The sequence below is a fragment of the Mustelus asterias genome, chromosome 11 (genome assembly GCF_964213995.1).
Source record: "Mustelus asterias chromosome 11, sMusAst1.hap1.1, whole genome shotgun sequence".
Classification (NCBI taxonomy): Eukaryota; Metazoa; Chordata; class Chondrichthyes; order Carcharhiniformes; family Triakidae; genus Mustelus; species Mustelus asterias.
In genome coordinates, this window is record NC_135811.1 from 32010564 (window position 1) to 32030875 (window position 20312).

At 43.6% G+C, this 20312-nt stretch overlaps 1 protein-coding gene across 1 annotated transcript in view; it reads right to left on the reverse strand.

Moving 5' to 3' along the window:
* cpxm2 (carboxypeptidase X (M14 family), member 2) overlaps nt 1–20312 on the reverse strand; it is a 182947-nt gene that overhangs the window by 118015 nt on the left and 44620 nt on the right. Inside the window, exon 4 of the mRNA XM_078223391.1 lies at nt 12462–12601. Coding sequence (XP_078079517.1) covers nt 12462–12601 — 140 coding nt within the window. The remainder of the gene's footprint in view (nt 1–12461; nt 12602–20312) is intronic.

A 20312-nucleotide genomic window follows, 5' to 3' on the forward strand; every position in this document is an offset into this window, starting at 1 on the left:
ACTTTGCAACTCTGGGCAAGGCCCTTCCACAACTCCAGACTTGCCCTGAGCAAGTGGGCACACTGGAACATCAGTCAGATTGCCCGCTCAAGCAGACCTTGCAGAAGAAAATGATGCAAACATCCGTGAGCTGTTTATCCTCCGTGTGCCTTTGGCTGTACTTGTATTTTCATTGGAGTTATTGCAAAGGCCTCTGTATTTTTGTGATTTTTCTTGTTTATCTTTCCAGTATTAGGTTTTGGCATTATGCCCGTGTACTGCTGACTTTGACATGGTACCATGAAGAGAGAACAAAGAACAGTACAGCACAGGAACAGGCCCTTCGGCTTTCCAAGCCTCTGCCAATCATTTTTTACCTATCTAGACCAACCGCTTATATCCCTCTATTCCCCATTTGTTGATATGTCTATTAAGATAAGTCTTAAATGTGGTTAACGTAACTGCCTCAACCACCTCACTTGGCAGCGCATTCCAGGCCCCCACCACCCTCTGTGTAAAAATCTTCCCCCGCACATCTCCACTGAACCTTTCCCCCCTCATCTTGAACTCATGCCCCCTTGTAATTGTCATTTCTGCCCTGGGAAAAAGCTTCCAACTATTCACCTTATCTATATTTCTCATAATTTTATAAACTTCTATTAGGTCACCCCTCAGCCTCTGTCTTTCCAGGGAGAACAATCCCAGTTTATTCAACCTCTCCTCATAGCTAATACCCTCCATACCAGGCAACGTCCTGGTAAGTCTGGTAAACAGAATGCTGGTTATTTCTTTATGGTTCTGGATACACTAAATAACTGAAATGAGGGAGAGAATTCCTGTGAAGCAACGGCCTGAGATGTTCTGCCACACCCATCATTACCCTGGGACCCGCTCTTGGCCATGCCAACGGAGACCTGTCCTTGCCACCTCTGCTTCAGATAGTCGTGCCATCTGCTGTGCAGCCTCCTGTTTGCAACATTTGAAACAAGGAGCAAGATTTTGTCCTTTGGATTGGGAACCCCATGTTGGGGTCAAATCGAGGTCACAATCCCACACTGTGTGTGAAACAGTCACCAGCACTTATTTCCCCAAATTGGCCGATGGGCTGGGATGGGCTCTTGAAGCTGCAGGGTTAATAAAAAGCTCTCCAATTAAGCTGAAGCCTGTAGTTCAGGCAAGGGAGAGAGAGAGAGGGCATCAAAGGGTGTTTCTATCTTGAGTTGCCCTCTCTCCGACTGCACACTTGAATGAAAGAGATGATGGTCAACTAAGTTGCAAGGCACTAATGATCTCATCATTTTCACCTTTGCAAAAAGGCAGGACCTGGGCATGACACACAGGTTTCACTGGATTGCAGTGTTCTCTTTGGAGCAAGCCTTCATACCATGTGGGCATAAGCACACATGGCAAGCATCAGAGTTTCATGCCAATATTAAGTGTTCTGCAAACAATTAGTGTTGGCATGAAACTGTGTCTGCGGGTCAGTATTTGAAATCAGTGCAATCAATAGTTACCTCATCTAACCTCTGCATTACCCCAAACCGTCCTGCAATTTTACACTGCAGATTGTGTGTATTCACAGCAATCCATGCCCCTTGCTGCTTGCTCCTCTAATATTGCCTGTGAATAGCCTCGAATTCTCACTGAAAGCAAGGCTAATGAAGTGGGCTTTGCGCTGCCTGACCACACTTCGACATTCACCCAAAGAGTTAGCTTACACTCACAGGATCATCACACACCCAGGACAATGAATTGAATGTCTTTTCTAATGTGGATGTAGTGCAACAATGCCGGTTGTGAAACTTTAAACAAATACAATTCATCTCTGGACCTTCAGATAGTTCAAATAAATTAAAATTAATAAATAAACTGAATTAGATTAAGTTAATCTTACCTCTATCCCATTGACCAAAGTAAATCAACACATTTTTTTCAAAAATGCACTATTAGAGATCTAAAATCTGCAATCTTGGCAAGTTTTTCCAGAAAATCCCAGAATTCCAGAGTTTAAGGCCCAGGCAGCTGAAGAGATGGCCACCAATGATGGGACAAATGAAGAGGTTGCTGCATTAGAGACCACAGTTCGAGGAACACAGAGCTCTCGGAGGTTTGTGGGACAGAGGAAGATACAGGGCTGGTGAATGGCTAGACCACAGAGAAATTTAAATATGCAAACGAGAACTTTAAAATCTCACATTGGTGAATCGGGAACCAACATAGGTCAGTGATGTTTCTTCAGAAGGAACTCTTCAAATGCAGACAATAAACATATAACAAAACTTACTCCAACTTATAAATCAAAGGAAGGGTTTAATAAAGAAACTTCATTACTCCAAACTTGGGGCTTCGCTCTGGACCAATGCAAGTTCTCCACAATTCCCAACAGGTTCTTATTTATAGTGAGTCAGCTGGTCAGCTGACAATCACATCATTCTGTAATTGGTTCCATGGTTTACTGGGTCAGCTGACCCTTACAGCTTGTCACCATTGGTCACATTACATCCAATACAAAGTTGTCACCGGTTACATTCTAACACGTGAGCACCGGGATAATGGGTGGACGGGATTTGGTGCGAGTTAGGGTAAGAGACACCGAGCTTTGGACGGCCTTAAGTTCAATAAAGATGGGAAGCCGGCCAAGGACAGCATTTAAATAGCCGAGTGTAGAAGTGCGAGTGAGAGTTTCAGCAACTAGACTGAAGCAGGAGTGGAGATGGGTGGTTATGTGTGTGTGGAAGTAAGAGGTCTTTATGATAGAGCAGGTATGCGGTCAGAAACTCAGCGAAGGGTTAAACAGAATGCATGTAGTCTGGTTCATGCTGAGACAGTGGCTATTGGGGGGATGGAATCGATGGCTAGGGAGCAGGGTTTGTGGTAGGGCTGAATAACTTTGGTCTTTCTAATGGTTAATTGGAAGGTGCCAATTAGGAATGGCACCTTCCCTTGCACTGGACTTCTTTTGTGGTGCTGCATGTATTTCAGGTGCAGAATATTGTAGGGAATTGTGATGTTAGAAGCAAACTTATGCCTCTATTCAAGTCCGATGACAACAAGGTCTGCATCCAAGAAAATGCAAATTTTACATACAGCTCCTCTGCCGAGCTACTATTGTCATGTCAACAAAATGAAGGAGATAGTCATCGACTTCAGGAAGCATAGAGGAGGGCATGCCCCTGTCTACATTAATGGGGACAAAGTAGAAATGGTTGAGAGCTTCAAGTTTTTAGGTGTCCAGATCACCAACAACCGGCCCTTGTCCCTCCATGCCGACACTATAGTTAAGAAAGCCCACCAAAGCCTCTACTTTCTCAGAAGACAAAGGAAATTTGATATGTTTGCTACGACTCGCACCAACTTCTACAGATGCATCATAGAAGGCATTCTTTCTGGTTGTATCACAGCTTGGCATGGCTCCTGCTCTGCCAAAGACTGCAAGAAACTACAAAGGGTCTAGAACGAAGCCCGGTCCATCACTCAAACCACCCACCCACCATCTGACTCCGTCTACACTTCCTTCTGTCTCAGAAAAGCAGCATAATTAAGGACCCCACACACCCCGGACATTCTCTCTTCTACCTTCTCCCATCGGGAAAAAGATACAAAAGTCGGAGGTCATGTACCAACCAACTCAAGAACAGTTTCTTCCCTGCTGCCATCAGACTTTTGAATGGACCATTAAGTTGATCTTTCTCTACACCCGAGCTATGTCTGTAACACTACATTCTGCACTCTCCTTTCCTTCTCTATGTACGGTATGTTTTGTCTGTATAGCGTGCAAGAAACAATACTTTTCACGATATGCTAATACATGTGACAATAATAAATCAAATCAAATCAAATCAAATATTGCATCACGTCAACTATCCACTCTAGTACTTTACAGTCTTTATAGGAAGCCAATGCATTTGAATAATTTGCAATTTAATTAGTCCAAGAGAAAACACATCGCCAAAGTGGCTTCATAGAACATTTCAGAGTGAGACTTTGCAGCGGATTTAGCTTTGATCATCTGCATAGAAATAGGTGGGTGATGGAGAAGGGAAGAGCTCAGACCAATGGTTTAAGATGTGTCTATTTTAACGCCAGGAGTGTAGTGAATAAAGTGGATGAGCTTAGAGTGTGGATCGATGCTTGGAAGTGTGATATGGTGGCCATTACGGAGACTTGGGGACAGGGACAGGACTGGATACTTCAGGTGCCGGGTTTTAGATGTTTCAGAAAGGACAGAGAGGGAGGCAAAAGAGGGGGGGGGGGGAGTGGCACTGCTGATCAGGGATAGTGTCACAGCTGTAGAGAAGGTGGAAGCCGTGGAGGGATTGTCTACGGAGTCTCTGTGGGTGGAAGTTCGGAGCGGGAAGTGGTCGATAACTTTGCTGGGTGTTTTCTACAGGCCACCCAATAGTAACAGGGATGTTGAGGAGCAGCTAGGGAAACAGATCCTGGGGAGATGTAGTAATAACAGGGTTGTCGTGATGGGAGACTTTAATTTCCCAAACATCGATTGGAATATCCCTAGGGTAAGGGGTTTGGATGGGGAGGAGTTTGTGAGGTGTGTTCATGAGGGTTTCCTGACACAGCATGTGGATAAACCTACAAGAGGAGAGGCTGTACTCGATCTGGTACTGGCTAATGAGCCTGGACAGGTGTCAGATCTCACAGTGGGGGAGCATCTTGGGGATAGTGATCATAACTCTATCTCCTTTACGCTAACATTGGAAAGAGATAGGATCAGGCAAGCTAGGAAAGTGTTTATCTGGAGTAAGGGGAAATATGAAGCCATCAGGCAGGAGATTAGAGGCATAAATTGGAAGGAGGCATTCTCGAGGAAAAGTACCGAAGTAAGGTGGCAGATTTTCAAGGAATGTTTGTCTGGAGTTCTGCATGACAACGTTCCGATGAGACAGGGAGGTTTTGGTAGGTTATGGAACCGTGGTGCACGAAAGCTGCACTGAACCTAGTCAAAAAGAAAAGGAAAGCGTACAAAAGGTTCAGAGAGCTAGGCGATGATAGGGATCTAGATGAGTATACGGCTTGTAGGAAGGGACTTAAGAAAGAAATTAGGAGAGCCAGAAGGGGTCACGAGAAGGCCTTGGCAGGTAAGATTAAGGAGAACCCTAAGGCATTCTATAAATATGTGAAGAGTAAAAGGATGAGATGTGAAGGAATAGGACCTATAAAATGTGAAGGTGAGAAAGTCTGTACAGAACCGGAAGAAATAGCAGATGTGCTTAATGAATATTTTACCTCGGTATTCACGGTGGAAAAAGACCTGGGTGGTTGTACTACAGGATTGAGGCGGACTGAAAAGATTGAGTATGTGGACATTAAGAAAGAGGATGTGTTGGAAATTTTGAATAGCATCAAGATAGATAAGTCGCCAGGACCGGATGGGATCTACCCCAGGGTACTGTGGGAGGCGAGGGAGGAGATTGCAGAGCCTCTGGCGATGATCTTTGCATCAACGATGGAGACGGGAGAGGTTCTGGAGGATTGGAGGATTGCGGATGTGGTCCCTATATTCAAGAAAGGGAATAGGGATAGCCCAGGAAATTACCGACCGGTGAGTCTAATCTCAGTGGTTGGTAAGTTGATGGAGAAGATCCTGAGGGACAGGATTTATGAACATTTAGAGAAGTTTAGTATGCTCAAAAGTAGTCAGCACGGCTTTGTCAAAGGCAAATCGTGCCTTACGAGCCTGGTGGAGTTCTTTGAAAATGTGACGAAACACATTGACAAAAGAAAAGCGGTAGATGTGGTTTACATGGACTTCAGCAAGGCGTTCGATAAAGTCCCCCATGCAAGACTTCTCGAGAAAGTGAGAGGGCATGGGATCCAAGGGGCTGTTGCCTTGTGGATCCAGAACTGGCTTGCCTGCAGAAGGCAGAGAGTGGTTGTAGATGGATCTTTTTCTGAATAGAGGTCGGTCACCAGTGGAGTGCCCCAGGGATCTGTTCTGGGACCCTTGCTGTTTGTCATTTTCATAAATGACCTGGATGAGGAAGTGGAGGGATGGGTTGGTAAGTTTGCCGATGACACGAAGGTTGATGGTGTTGTGGATAGGTTGGAGGGATGTCAGAAGCTGCAGCGTGACATAGATAGGATGCAAGACTGGGCGGAGAAGTGGCAGATGGAATTCAACCCAGATAAAAGTGTAGTGGTCCATTTTGGCAGGTCAAATGGGATGAAGGAGTATAATATCAAGGGTAAGACTCTTAGAAGTGTAGAGGATCAGAAGGACCTTGGGGTCCGGGTCCATAGGACTCTTAAATCGGCCTCGCAGGTAGAGGAGATGGTTAAGAAGGCGTATGGTGTGCTGGCCTTCATCAATTGAGGGATTGAGTTTAGGAGTTGGGAGATAATGATGCAGCTTTATAAGACCCTCGTCAGACCCCACTTGGAGTACTGTGCTCAGTTCTGGTCACCTCATTACAGGAGGGATGTGGAAATGATTGAAAGGGTGCAGAGAATATTTACAAGGATGTTGCCTGGATTGGTTGGCATGCCTTATGAGGATAGGTTGAGGGAGCTCAGTCTTTTCTCCTTGGAGAGATGAAGGATGAGAGGTGACCTGACAGAGGTGTACAAGATGTTGAGAGGTATAGGTCGGGTGGATTCTCGGAGGGTTTTTCCCAGGACTGAAATGGCTGCTACGAGAGGACACAGGTTTAAGGTGCTGGGGAGTAGATACAGAGGAGATGTCAGGGGTAAGTTTTTCACTCAGGGGGTGGTGGGTGAGTGGAATCGGCTGCCGTCAGTGGTGGTGGAGGCTAACTCGATGGGGTCTTTTAAGAAACTTCTGGATGAGTACATGGGACTTAATAGGATTGAGGGTTATAGGTAGGGACATGACCGGCGTAACTTGTGGGCCGAAGGGCCTGTTCGTGCTGTATTTTTTCTATGTTCTATGTTCTAAAATACAACTATGAAACTCGCTTGTTTTAAAAGAAATGACTCTCCAGAAGTCTTTACAAAAAGCTTACTGCGTTGTGACCACTTGCTTGGGCAACAAATGATGACATTTCTTCCTTTGGCATGGCTTCCTTCACTCATCAACATTATTCTACTGAAAGCAGAGTAGGAGAGGGAGATAGCAGGAGCCAAAGCCAAACAATAAGACTTTGCATTTTAGTACCCAGCTACAGAAAGCCTCATTATAATATTTAATTGACCAATCTGTTCCATAAGAGCAAGTTGGCCATCGCTCCTTGTCACCTTGTCACGCTTCTGTTAAAACTGGTCGTGATGGGTTGGAGTCACGTTTTTTTCCGGTTCCAGATGTTTTGCCTTTTAATCTGGGAAATGACCCTAACCCATCAGGTTGTGATTCAGCCTGTTTCTGCAGCTGTGTACTGAACACTCACAACTTTCACACTTCAAAGCATGTGTCAGCGTAGGAGGAAACTTCAAACTCAACAGGCTATGCACTAGCTAAGATTTACCAGGCAAATGGAATATGTTCCTCTTGAGAATAAACAATCCAAGCAAATTGCTCTGTGTCGAAAATTCACCGCATTATCCAGAGAGACTTCGCCCGTATTTTTCAAGTATTATAATGATTTAACACTTCCATTAACTTTAGCAAAACAACTATTTTTATGTTTTTGTTGTTACTAATAGTAACTAATTGATACAGTAAAGACTTAATTAGCAGATCCTAGTGAGTTGATTTACAAAATAAGTATACAATGAATGGAATTAAACTAACACAGTGAGAGCTAGAGAAAAGAACATGGAAGGGATGAATTTTCAATGGAACAGCACTTTATCTTACAAAACACTTTCAATATTTGATTGCCAATTTACTACCTTTGGAAATTGTTGTGTCGACAACCAATATATGCACAGCAAGCTCCCACAGTTGGTAAACCAATGAACAGTTAACTCATTTTTGGTACTAGTATATCAGGTCAAAGTGTTCAGGGTACCAGGAGGATTTCCAGTCATTTAAATAGTGCCACGGCATCTGTTATACCTGTTACATTGGGCGGCATGGTGGCGCAGTGGTTAGCACCGCTGTCTCACAGCACCAGGGACCCGGGATCAATTCCGGCCTCGGGTCACTGCCTGTGTGGAGTTCGCACGTTCTCGCCGTGTCTGAGTGGGTTTCCTCCAGGTGCTCTGGTTTCCTCCCACACTTTGAAGACATGCAGGTTAGGTGGTTTGGCCATGCTAAATTGACCCTTTGTCAGGGGATTAGCAGGATAAATATGTGAAGTTACGGGGATAGGGCCTGGGTGGGATTGTTGTCAGTGTAGGCCTGATAGGTTGAATGGCCTCCTTCTGCACTGTAGGGATTCTATGATTCTGTGACCTACTGGAGAATGCAGGCAGATCCTCAGTCTAATAACTCATTTAAAAGATTGCATCGTCAACAACCTAGCAATGCCACCATGCACTGAAGCACCAGTCTCAGTTGAACTCAAATTACCAGCTGAACCAAGCTGACACTTGTAGCTGGATTACAGTCAATGTGCAGAGAATGTGTCAAAATAATTTTACAAAGAAATTGCTCGGATACATAATTATAGTATCTGTCTACAGAAGTTAGTTTAGATTAATCACTATATTACAGGGGTTATATACTGTTGGTGATACTAGCAGATGAAGGCTCAACACCTTTATAGAGTACGATTACATCTACTATTTTATATTTATTTTGACCATTTTACATTTAAATAAACAGGCTAATGTTACATTAAAATAGTGAACAATGAAATGCTAGATTTCAAAAAGAACTTCTGTGGTGGGCACTTGTAACTTTCAGTGCTGGTGTAAGATAGTCACTATTTAGTTGGCTGTTGATTATGCAGATTAATTTCAATGAGAAGATTGTCAGGCTATAGTGGAGAAACAATCAAATAAATATAGTCCCTTTGAAAGTATGAATATCTGTTAATTTGGCCAGGAGCAATTTTGAAGGCAGAATTCATTCAGAAAAGAAAGATTGATCTTCGGGCGAACGGAGTTGAGAGGAGGAAAGAACTGCACAAAGTTCAAAGTTTATAGAATAGAAAGATGATTAAGGAAGAACAAGGTTGGAAAAATTGAAAAGGGCATCGGGAAAAACAAGGCAATAAATGATAAAACAATAAGTGACACCAAAACAAAGGTTTTGAAATTCCAAAGGTTGTCCAAGGTTCAGGGAGGGTAAGGATGTTAATTGCTGAACTGTGCAACTCCAGCTTCAGAGGAACAAGAGAGGAAAGTTCAGAACTAATTAACTGTAGTGGTGTGAATAAAATACAGAAAGGTGGCCAGTCTGTGAAGGAGAGAAAAGATTTGCCAGCTGGAGAGTGATTATTGATCAGGTGATCAGATTTCTTTTGAATGCTGTGTTGAGAGATGTATTAACAGAGCCACTCAGATATGAGAGCAGTATCCAGTATGGATTTAGGGTTTGTGAACAGTTAAGAGTCAGTGTGTGGCACAAAAGATGAATCTTTGGAGGTAACTTTAGCAATGAGTAAGATGTGTGAGTTCTGTTTGAGATTGGAGCAGATGGTAAAGCCATGCATGTGAACAGATGAAAAAAGGGTATAGAGCTATTAAAGTAGAAAGGCTTGTGCTATTGGTTGGATTTGTGAGTGACATGAGGAGAATAGCTTGGATTTTCACTGAATCGGGATGACTCAAGACTCTTTAAAAATAGCAGATGGATCCTAATTCCAGTATTTCACCACATTCCTGGGTTTTCCAATTTTCACCATGGCCTTCCAAGGCTGCAGGCTGGTTTACGTCATGAACCCGCACCCCATGCTCCTTACCTGGCCGGCTCCATTGTGGGGATAGGCATGCCCTACTCCTCCACAATTTTCATGGAGCCAGGCCAATTTTTTAAAGAGTCGTGGTTCATGGCACTTCAGAGGTGTTTGAAAAATAAGTTCAAAAGCTCCTTCTCATGCCCCCGTGCCCCTGCATCCAGCTCCCACAGATCCTCATGCCCCTATGCCAAGCTATGCCTCTCTACTCATGAGAAGGACAGTGGAAGATTTTTAGGAGGATGTAGACAGGTTTTTGGAATGGATAATTGTTGAAGGTGAAATGCAATGCAGGGAAGTGTGAAGTAATGCATTCTGGTAGAAAGAAAGTAAAATACATAATTTTTAAAAGGGTGCAGGAGCTGAGGGACCTGGGATATATGTGGACAAATCATTGAAAGTGGTGGGACAGGTTGATAAAATGGTAAATAAAGCATATGGGATCATAGCATTTATGAATAAAGATATCGGGCCATATTTTCACTACCATGCAACTACCTCATGTCAGGAGATTTCCTAACTTGACAGAGCTGCCTTGATACATAGGGCCCCATCACAAGCAATTTCCACTGAGGGAAAGTGGGGGATTGTGTCAGACTTTCCACCTCTGGAGGCAGTTCAGGGGCAGATGGGTGCTGAAGCAGGCTGGTTAGAAGGCCCACCTCAGTTTTCTGAGACATTGATTCAGTGTTATAAAAGGCTGATTTAGAGCCTTTAACCCTCACCATGGCCACCTCATAGCCACTCATCTGGTATCCACTCTGGGCAGGCCTCAGGAGCTCTGTGATGATGGAAAAAATAAATTTCTAACAATGTAATAGAGCTCTCATTCATAAACACATTTTTATGCATTCATGGGATTTGGCTGTCACTAGCTAGGCCAGCATTTATTGCCCATCCCTAATTGCCTTTGACGCAGGAAAAAAAACCTCTCATTCATGAAACCCATTCAAAGATTTCACAGAGCATAAATAACCAATCTTTTACAAGAAACAAACTTCTATTCAGTAGCCACACCTAAGATTTAGTATCCACATCATCCTTTAATAACCTCTTAAACCTGTAAACTCAGCCACCTTATTGAGATAAGTGGCTTCTGACCTTTTGAAACCCAGCCAAACATTCATAGTTGGCTTAGCTGTAATAACAGTACTTGGGAAACATCAACAATTAAGTCTACTGAGACTATAGGAATAAATAGTAAAGGTTTTTTCTGAAGATTGCCTGTAAATTAATGCACTCCAGCAGTTTGTGTTTTTGTTAAATCTGACATCTGCTCCTAAGTTTTATTTAACTTTTAAAGGGCTGGTGATTGAATAACTTCAGACCTTGAGACATAAACAAGACTTCAAGAGCGTTTACATCCCAAAAAAAATTTGTGACTCAAATATTGAGGGGTAAGGCATTTGGAACAATGATAATGGGGTCTGTTTAAACTCAGCACTATTTTAAAAATAATTTAAAATTTTGAATTTGTGTTTCTCGCCTGTGCGATTATGCCCCAACCCCTTTCCCCTACTGGTGAAAATTGTATTGGTTGGAAATGATGATGGAACTTCCACATTCAAATCCCAGCTGTCATTTTTAAATGTTCCTGGAATCGTCACAGCTCTGCAAAATCCCAGCCCGTTGAGTACAAAAAAAAAGTTGGGGTGAAACTTTATAAAATTATGGTTTGGCCTCAACGGAGTATTGTGTCCAATTCTGGGCACCACACCTTTGGAAGGATGTGAAAGTAGTGGAGAGTGTGCGGAAATGATTTCCAAGAATGGTTCCAGGGATGAGGGATTTCTGATACGTGGATAGATAGGCGAAGTTGGAGCTGTGCTACTTAGGGAGGACAAGGTTGGGAGGAGATTTGATCGCGTTGTTCAAAATCATGCAGGTCTAGACAGAGTACATAGAGAGAAACTGTTCCCACTGGCAAAAGTGTCGAGGACCAGAAGACACTACTTTAAGGTGATTGACAGAAAAGGTGCATTGGGTGAGAAAAATCCTTTCTATGTGGGATTTGGAATGCACTGACTGGGATTGCGGCGGAGGCAGATTCAATCATGGGAATTCAAAAGGGAATTGAATAATCACCAGAAGGGAATAAAATTGCAGGGCTTTGGGGTAAGGGTGGAGAATGGGTTCCTCTTGCAGAGAGCGATGCCCCATAGAAAGTATTCTTTCTGGTTGTATCACAGCTTGGTATGGCTCCTGCTCTGCCCAAGACCACAAAAAACTACAAAGTGTCGTGAATGTAGCCCAGTCCATCACGCAAATCAGCCTCCCACTCTGCCTACACTTCCCACTGCCTCGGAAAAACAACCAGCATAATCAAGGACCCCTTGTGCCCCGGACATTCTCTCTTCCACCTTCTTCCACCGGGAAATAGATACAAAAGTCTGAGGTCGCGTTCCAACTGACCCAAGAACAGCTTCTTCCCTGCTGTCATCAGACATTTGAATGGACCTACCTCGCACTAAGCTGGTCTTTCTCTAAACCTTAGCTATGACTGTAACACTACATTCTGCACTCTCTCCTATCCTTCTCAATATTCGGTATGCTTTGTCTGTATAGCGCGCAAGAAACAATACTTTTCACTGTATAATAATACATGTAACAATAATAAATCAAATCAAAAAGATGATATGGACATGAATGATTGTTGTTTGCATAAGTAAACAGTGTTTTGCTTAGAAACATTGTTTTTGTACCAAGGCTGATGGGGTTACTTACGACCAAAGAGAATTTCTTCCTTGTGTTATAACTCCAGTGAATTTCGTTAGTCTTCTAGCATCAACTTCAAACCACTGTGAATAATCATTCCTGCCAGCGCACCAACCTCCATCGTAGAAGTCGTCTTCAAAGATGCCAGCCTGTGGGCAGGGAAACATGGTTTAAGTATCAATGGTGCTAATTTGCTTCAAACTCTTTTCAGTTTCAGAAGATAAATAATAATGACAGACAATAACTTAAATAATATCTTGCCACTTAACTGCCAGACATATAAAAATCGAAGAACTCCTGCCAGCAACAGTTGATATAATAGCAAGGAGATAATTAACTGCACTTAATTATTCTGCAATCATTAAATCCCTTCCAGTTACAAGGAAATTAATTATTGATCTTTTTGGACGATTTTCCAGCTAAGTGAAATTCTAATGTAGAATTTTTATGATAGAATTAGATAACTTAGGTCTAGGTTACGGGTGAGTGGAGACAGTTATGCATGTTGTACAGGCAAAAAATGGTTTACATTAGAGGTGTAATTTTAACATCCCAGTTGCCCCTTGTGAAATATGAGGGCTGTTTGACCGGAATGACAGTGTGAGGTTCCACCCCAATTCACAAATGGACCTCATTTATGGAGCCAGCGAGATTCCTGTCCCAGACTGGGGCCCAGGAGTAGTTGGTCGGATTTGGACTGGCACAACACTGGACAGTGCAGATAAAGCCTGGTCAACAGGAAGGATTTCAGAAACGTGCAAGCTGGATCAGTAGTGGACCAAATAATTTTTACAGTATCTGAAGGAACATTATTGCTGTTCCTGGGCCCAAAACAAAGCATTTTCTTAATTACCTTGGAGAACTTCTGCATCTGGTTTGAGTGCTGCGATTGAATGGCCATCCTGAATATTAGGTCATTTAAAATGATACTTTAGGCTCTTTTCTGCATGCTAGGACCACAATTAGCATAATGTCACATGACTCATGGTTACATTATATATGAATATATTTACAGCATAGAATCACAGAAACCTTACAGTGCAGAAGGCCATTTCGCCCATCGAGTCTGCACCAACCACAATCCCACCCAGTCCCTATTCCCGCAACCCCAATATTTACCCTGCTAATCCTCCTGACACTAGGGTCAATTTATCATTGCAATCAACCTAACCTGCACACCTTTGGACTGTGGGAGGAAACCGGAGCACCCGGAGGAAACCCACGCAGACACAGGGACAACGTGCAATCTCCACATAGACAGTGACCCAAGGCCAGAATTGAACCCAGGTCCCTGGCGCTGTGAGGCAGCAGTGCTAACCACTGTCTCACTGTGCCACCCATTTTCATTCATTTTTCATTTTTATTGTGATGCCAGTGCCAAAAATTTTCTTTATTGTTCATACACTAGTAATCAAGGTGTTACCACAGAGTGAAGGATGCCAGTGATGCTGACTGTAATATGAACTGAGCCTCCATCTTCATGCTTCTGTGTTTTAGAAGGACTCTTTAGCACTCTGCATCATTGCTAATGCCAAATCCTGCCACCCATCACAAGCAGATATATGACAGAGCTGTCTGGGAAAGTCACAGGAGAAGGAACAGCATTATAAAAACAGATTTTATCTGTTATTCCAATTGTGCTGGACACTTGATAAGAATTTGCACTGGTTACAGGAGGACAGGCATGATGACATCAGTTAGATCCTGCAGACGTGGAGAAATGTTATCCCAAAGCCAGCAGCAGTTAGTTTTCCTTTTCGTCTCTTTGTGACCGCCCAAGGCCTGAAGGTCAACAGTGAAGGCATCCATGCTGGATGCACAGGGCCTCTCTGTCCAGGAGATGGTTGCACATGTTCATGGTTTCATCACCAGCTTATCTCATATTGAGGCTGCCACATGTCATTGTGATGCTCCAACATCCTTCCTTTAAGAGAAGATGCACAGACCTGAGTCCATTTGGTTCAGACCCAGAGGCTGATTTCTGTAGAATCCGTTATGATCCCAGACCAGACCCGAAGGTTTTTGGTAAATCCAGTTCGGGATTAACTTTTGGTTTAAAGTAGACAAAGTTTGAGATTCAATTAACAAGTTTTGAAAAAACAAAAATGAACCATACGAGGTCAGAAAGATGAAACAACTTACACAATATCTTTCATATACTCTACCATCCAGAGTTAATATGAGGTACATGTAAATTAACAGGTAAACTGTGGTTGAACACACCACACTAAACATTCCATAAAAAATGACAGATGCAACCAAGACAGAGCCCACGGATTTCTCAACAGCTTACCTAGACATCAGTAACATTGAGTCAAACAATTTCACTGAAACTCTGTCTCTCTCATTAAGGATTCCAGTCTTCACCTTGGAATTCTCTCCAATCCAACAGCCTCAACGAGACCCCGCCTCACGAGGTTGAATTCTTGTCTCCCGAGACTCTGTTCCCATGGATTGCCAAGTCTGTACTCCAGTATGAATTCATAAGCACAAGATTAGCTCCTTGGCTGTGCTAAGCAGAATACCACTGTTCCAAAGGATTACATTTAACCCAAGGGCCCATAGCATGGAATCATCATCCTCTGCTGCCTCCTTTAATCGTGTGAGAACACCATCCACCAGGTACACGATACATACACTTGCAACTTGGCCAACGTTGTCTACCTGATACGCTGCAGGAAAGGATGTCCCGAGGCATGGTACATTGGGGAGACCATGCAGATGCTACGACAACAGATGAATGAACACCGCTCGACAATCACCAGGCAAGAGTGTTCTCTTCCTATTGGGGAACACTTCAGCGATCACAGGCATTCGGCCTTTGATCTTCGGGTAAGCGTTCTCTAAGGCGGCCTTCATGATACACAACGCAGAGTTGCTGAGCAGAGACTGATAGCCAAGTTCTGCACACATGAGGACGGCCTCAACCGGGATCTTGGGTTCATGTCACACTATCTGTAACCCCCACGACTTGCCTGGGCTTGCAAAATCACACTAACTGTCCTGGCTGGAGACAATACACATCTCTTTAACCTATGCTTAACCCTCTCTCCACTCACATTGTCTGTACGTTTAAGACTTGATTACCTGTAAAGACTCGCATTCCAACCATTATTTTGTAAATTGAGTTTTTATGCCCTTTATATGCCCTGTTTGTGAACAGAACTCCCACTCAACTGATGAAGGAGCAGCGCTCTGAAAGTTAGTGGCTTGTGCTACCAAATAAACCTGTTGGACTTTAACCTGGTTTTGTGAGACTTCTTACTGTGCTTACCCTAGTCCAACACCGGCATCTCCACATCATGGCCTCCTTTAATCACCAGGACTTCTCCTCTTGACTTAAGGTTCCAACCTGTTTTCTTCCTGAAGCCTCTTTCTCTGCTCCTCTTTTTTCTTAATCGGGACGTCTCTCTGTCCCCTCTCCCTTTGAGATCTCTGTCTGCCTGCCCTTATAATTACAGGACTCCAATCCTGGTCACATGATCAGGATTTTCACACCGTTTTTCTTTTTGTTCAAGTGCACCGGGCCTGTCCTTGGCCCAAAGCCCCAGATTGCGCATGTGCCTCCTTCTCCCAGTCTGTGCATGTGCAGAAACTCCTGTGGCATGCTGGGAGTTGTAGTTCCAGGCCTCCGCTCTCAATGAGATACATTTGGAGCTCATATCAAAGCCCATTCCCATTCCCAACTGATCAAATCTACTTTGATCTCAAAACACATCTGTCAGCGAGTGAAGAATGAAAAAAGGAGTGTAACACAGAAAAAGGGACTACAGAAAAGAACTGAGAGAGTAGACAATTCATCTTGGTTACTCTGATGAGGCCATGAAACTTCCCTTTGCAGCTCAGAAGAGTCCTGTGACCTCACCTGATGAAGGGGCAGTGCTCCGAAAGCTTGTGCTGTCAAATAAACCTGTTGGACTTTAACCTGGTGTTGTGAGACTTCTTACTGTGCTTACTCCAGTCCAATGCCAACATCTCCACATCATACCTAATGGGAGGATCAGCATCCCAATTCACCTCAGCAAAGACTGTGCAAAAAAATGAAGAAAAGATCCGAATTTTTCTCGCACTGTTGTGCACAATCTGATTCCACCCAGTGATAGGGCAAGCCGGTAACTAAATAGAATTTTGCAGTCTCGGCCCAGAGCAAACTGTCTGACAGGATTACCATTTATCATAAGCTGTTGAAAATGACTTGAAGGTACAACAGCTGAGTTCTGCTCAATTAGGATGGGCTCAATTTGATGTTAAAATCTTTGACATGTAAAAGAATGGAATATATCTGTGGTTACAACAGCACAATGTTTACGCCAACTCAAAATTACAGGGATATAACATCCAACATACTAAAGATTTTTGAAAAGTTTGACTTATGCAGTTCACACAAAGTTAACATTCTTTGAAGTGGTTATACATGAAAAGGACTTGTTTGACTATTTAAGTGAAATTAATTTTAAGTGATCACGTGTTTTATTTTTAGCCAGACGTAAATTCCGCACATAGTTTTCAAGTTAGAGAACAAGCCTCAGGTATGTGGTGTGCAACACAATGACCTGCTCTAGTGCAGGTTTAAACCATAATTAACTCCACTGCTTAATTGGTGACATTATTGAGCATTGTTCATTCAGTGCAGCCAAGATTCTCAAATAAGTACGACATTAATCATTACAAATTAATTCTGTCCTTCTGATTGACAGAGCAAAAATGAGTAGCTGCTGTGTAAAAAACAATTAATATTCTATATATTAACGTGAGCATATATGACCATATAACATGTAAATGCATGGGTGGCACGGTGGCACAGTGGTTAGCACTCCTGTCTCACAGTGCCAGGGTCCCAGGTTCAATTCTGACCTCGGGACACTGTCTGTGTGGAATTTGCACTTTCGCCCTGTGTCTGCGTGGGTTTCCTCGGGGTGCTCTGGTTTCCTCCCACACTCCAAAGATGTGCGGGTGAGGTTGATTGCCCCTGCTAGATTGCCCCTTAGTGTCAGGGGGATTAGCAGGGTAAATGTACGGGGTTGGGTCAGTACATACAGTACATACAGGCTTGTCAGTACCAACCTGGGTTGGTACAGACTTGATGGGCCAAATGGCCTCCTTCTGTACTGTAGGGATTCTATGATTTACAGTGTGATTATCAAGTTTAAGAAATAAAATATTGAATTATGTAGATTTTATTTGACTTATTTATATTATTAACAAAAATATCAAACAGTTGGTTGAAATCGCGCTGAAGTGACATTCTTCGCATACATCCTGCTTCTGTTGATTAAGTCATTGAGTGACTAAACAGTGCAAGTTTAAAAAAGTCTTAGTTTCAAACCCTAATCAGGAGAACAGTTAGATTTGGTCTCCTAAGACCAGTAATCAGGATTGGAGAAACAGCCAGGGTTTCAGTTCTTCTTCTTCACCTTACGTGCTTGGGGAGGGCAGGCTCAGAAGGGGCTATGTTGCTGTAGAGCCTGCCATAGCTCAGTGTCTAGAATAATAAAGAATGGCTGTATGGGCAAAGGATCAGGCAGCTACTGGTCAGCATGATGTGCAATCCCAACAACAGCTCAAGGGGAAAGGGGACAATTTCTAACAGCTGGTCACTTGTTTCTGCCTTGAACAGTGAGTGACCAGACGGGAGAACCTTGTTAACCCATTAACGCCCATGGCCATGTTTCCAAGTGGGCTTGTAAGCAGGCAAACAGTCTGTTCCCCTGAACCAGGTGCTGCCTAATTATCCAAATCATGGTCCTACTTACTGATGGCAATTGGGGGTCTACGCAGGTTTTCAGACTCCAATTGCCATGCATGGCTATACCAGGCAGTGAGCTGCCAAACCAGTGGTTCCTAAAGCTTGATGTCACTCAGGAAACCCGCCAGGAAACTTTCAATTTGTTTTTGACTTGTCAGGGATGAGCAGAAGAGGCCACACTTGCCTTCTGTAACAAGTACCCGGCTGCTGGCCATTCATAAGCCTATCCCCCATGATCACCTCCTTTTCCTCAGGGCTAGTACATAAGAACATAAGAACATAAGAAATAGGAGCAGGAGTAGGCCATCTAGCCCCTCGAACCTGCCCCGCCATTCAATAAGATCATGGCTGATCTGAAGTGGATCTGTTCCACTTACCCGCTTGATCCCTATAACCCCTAATTCTCTTACCGATCAGGAATCCATCTATCCGTGATTTAAACATATTCAACGAGGTAGCCTCCACCACTTCAGTGGGCAGAGAATTTCAGAGATTCACCACCCTCTGAGAGAAGAAGTTCCTCCTCAACTCTGTCCTAAACTGACCCCCCTTTATTTTGAGGCTGTGCCCTCTAGTTCTAGTTTCCTTTCTAAGTGGAAAGAATCTCTCCACCTCTACCCTATCCAGCCCCTTCATTATCTTATAGGTCTCTATAAGATCCCCCCTCAGCCTTCTAAATTCCAACGAGTACAAACCCAATCTGCTCAGTCTCTCCTCATAATCAACACCCCTCATCTCTGGTATCAACCTGGTGAACCTTCTCTGCACTCCCTCCAAGGCCAATATATCCTTCCGCAAATAAAGGGACCAATACTGCACACAGTATTCCAGCTGCGGCCTCACCAATGCCCTGTACAGATGCAGCAAGACATCTCTGCTTTTATATTCTATCCCCCTTGCGATATAGGCCATCATCCCATTTGCCTTCTTGATCACCTGTTGCACCTGCAGACTGGGTTTTTGTGTCTCATGCACAAGGACCCCCAGGTCCCTCTGCGCAGCAGCATGTTGTAATGGTAAATAGTTGAGGCCCCAGTACACGGCACGCCACTAGTTACCATCTGCCAACCAGAAAAGCACCCATTTATTCCGACTCTCTGCTTCCTGTCAGATAGCCAATCCCCAATCCACGCTAACACCCTACCCCCAACTCCGAGTGAACCAATCTTCTTCAGCAACCTTTTGTGAGGCACCTTATCAAACGCCTTTTGGAAATCCAAAAACACCGCATCCACCGGTTCCCCTCCGTCAACCGCACTAGTCACATCTTCATAAAAATCCAACAAGTTCGTCAAGCATGACTTTCCCCTCATGAATCCATGCTGCGTCTGCTTAATCGAACCATTCTTATCCAGATGGCCTGCTATTTCTTCTTTAATGATGGATTCCAGCATTTTCCCAACTACAGACATTAAGCTAACTGGCCTGTAGTTACCCGCCTTTTGTCTATTTCCTTTTTTAAACAGCGGCGTAACATTAGCCGTTTTCCAATCCGCCGGCCCTACCCCAGAATCCAACGAATTTTGATAAATAACCACTAACGCATCCGCTATTACCTCTGACATTTCTTTCAGTACCCTGGGATGCATTCCATCCGGGCCTGGGGACTTGTCCACCTTCAGTCCCGTGTTCTTGGAACCAACCTGAGCTATTCCCCTCACAGAACTGGCCAGCCGCAGTATCCCTGTTTCAAGATTGATGTGGAGATGCTGGTGTTGGACTGGGGTGGACAAGATGAGAGGTCATACGACACCAGGTTGTAGTCCAACAGCTTTATTTGAAATCACAAGCTTTCGGAGTGCTGCCCCTTCATCAGGTCAGTGGATCTGAGACCACGACCAGGTCATCCATGATCTTACTGAATGGCAGAGCAGGCTCAAAGGGCCGAATGCTGCTCCTCCTTCCTAAGTTCCCTTGTAAAATACACTTATGGTGGAACATTCTGTGTTTGAACAACAGGGTCAAACATTTTAGAATGTCCTCTTCAGTCTGCTGGTGTTAATCTGGAACATACGCCCATTTTGACTTGCCAATCAGGAAAAACTGCCTTTTACTATTTACCCTGTCAAAACCTTGAAGAAAATTATTAATAGATTAGCTACAATATTTAAAAT